The sequence below is a fragment of the Cajanus cajan genome, chromosome 9 (genome assembly GCF_000230855.2).
Source record: "Cajanus cajan strain Asha chromosome 9, NIPB_CcT2T_4, whole genome shotgun sequence".
Classification (NCBI taxonomy): domain Eukaryota; kingdom Viridiplantae; phylum Streptophyta; class Magnoliopsida; order Fabales; family Fabaceae; genus Cajanus; species Cajanus cajan.
The window spans coordinates 48,691,135-48,692,655 of NC_138525.1; the positions used below are offsets into that span (position 1 = coordinate 48,691,135).

The 1,521-nt window shown below is 51.5% G+C and overlaps 1 protein-coding gene across 1 annotated transcript; it reads left to right on the forward strand.

The window, feature by feature from the left end:
• Positions 1–244: 244 nt before the first annotated feature.
• On the forward strand, positions 245–784 carry LOC145952128 (uncharacterized). The gene has a single exon (XM_083064359.1). The coding sequence runs from the start codon at positions 245–247 to the stop codon at positions 782–784; it is 540 nt and encodes a 179-aa protein (XP_082920485.1).
• Positions 785–1,521: the final 737 nt, after the last annotated feature.

A 1,521-nucleotide genomic window follows, 5' to 3' on the forward strand; every position in this document is an offset into this window, starting at 1 on the left:
AGTGGCAGAAGGCGCCATCAGCGCCGTCATTGTACAAGAGCATCAGAAGGCTCAAACCCCAATCTACTTCATCAGTCGGGTCCTCCAAGACGCCGAAAGAAGGTACCAAATGGTCGAAAAGTTGGCGTTGGCACTGGTCACCGCAGCCCGGCGACTCTGACCTTACTTCCAAAGCCAACAGGTGGTAGTCAAAACCGACTACCCCATCAAACAAATCCTGCGAAAGCCTGAGCTTGCCGGGCGCATGATTGCCTGGTCAATAGAACTGTCAGAGTTCGGAATCCGGTACGAAAGCTGCGGACCTCTAAAAGCCCAATGTTTGGCCGACTTCGTAGCCGAGCTCACGCCGGCCACCACAGAAGAACCCCAAGCATGGACCCTCCATGTAGACGGATCCTCCAACTCCAAAGGAGGAGGTGCAGGCATCATCCTGGAAGGACCAAACCGAATCACCGTGGAACAATCCCTCAAGTTCGGATTTAAAGCAACTAATAACCAGGCAGAGTACGAAGCTCTCCTCGCCGGACTAAGATTAGCCCGGGACCTCGGAGCTCGAAGAGTAAGCTGCAACAGCGATTCCAAACTCATGGTAGAACAGCTTGGTGGAACGTACCAAGCAAAGGACGCCCTCCTACAGAGATACTTTCATACCGCAGCCCAACAGATCTCGTCTTTCGATGAGTTCTCCATAAAACACGTACCGCGAGAGCAGAACACCAGAGCAGACCTACTGTCAAAACTTGCCAGTACCAAAAAGCCCAGGCAACACCAAACCATTATCTAGGAAACCTTGCACTCACCCAGCCTGGATGATAAAACTGTCAATGTCAACGACAGCGAAGAGCTAGGATGGATGACAGACATATGGAACTACCTAAAAGATGGAGCCCTGCCTACAGATAAGGATGAGGCAAGGAAGGTGAGAATGCGATCAACAAAGTTCACCATCATCGACAGTGAATTATTCAAACGCGAAATTTACATCCCACTACTCAAATGTTTGACCATATCTCAAGCAGACTATGTTGTCAAGGAAATTCATCACGGAGTATGCGGAATGCACTCCGGATCTCGCTCGATGGCAGCCAGGGTACTCCGGGCTGGGTACTACTGGCCCACCTTGAAGTCAGATTGCCAAAACTACATCCAGAAATGCAAAGAGTGCCAGCAGTTTGGCAACGCGCATCGACAGCCCCCCGAGGCTCTTCACCACATGATGGAAGCATGGCCTTTCTCCCAGTGGGGAATGGACATCTTTGGGCCTTTCCCCCCCGCGAAGGGTCAGTTAAAGTTCCTCCTGGTGGCAATCGACTACTTCACCAAGTGGATCGACGCGCGCCCACTTGCCAAGATCACCACGGAAAACGTGCGAAAATTCACATGGAAAAACATCGTTTGCAGATTCGGAATTCCCCACACTATTGTCACTGACAACGGGCGGCAGTTCATCGCAGAAGAATTCGAAGTCTTCCTCCAAGAACTCGGAATTAAGCACTTGCCGACCTCGGTGGAGCACCCCCA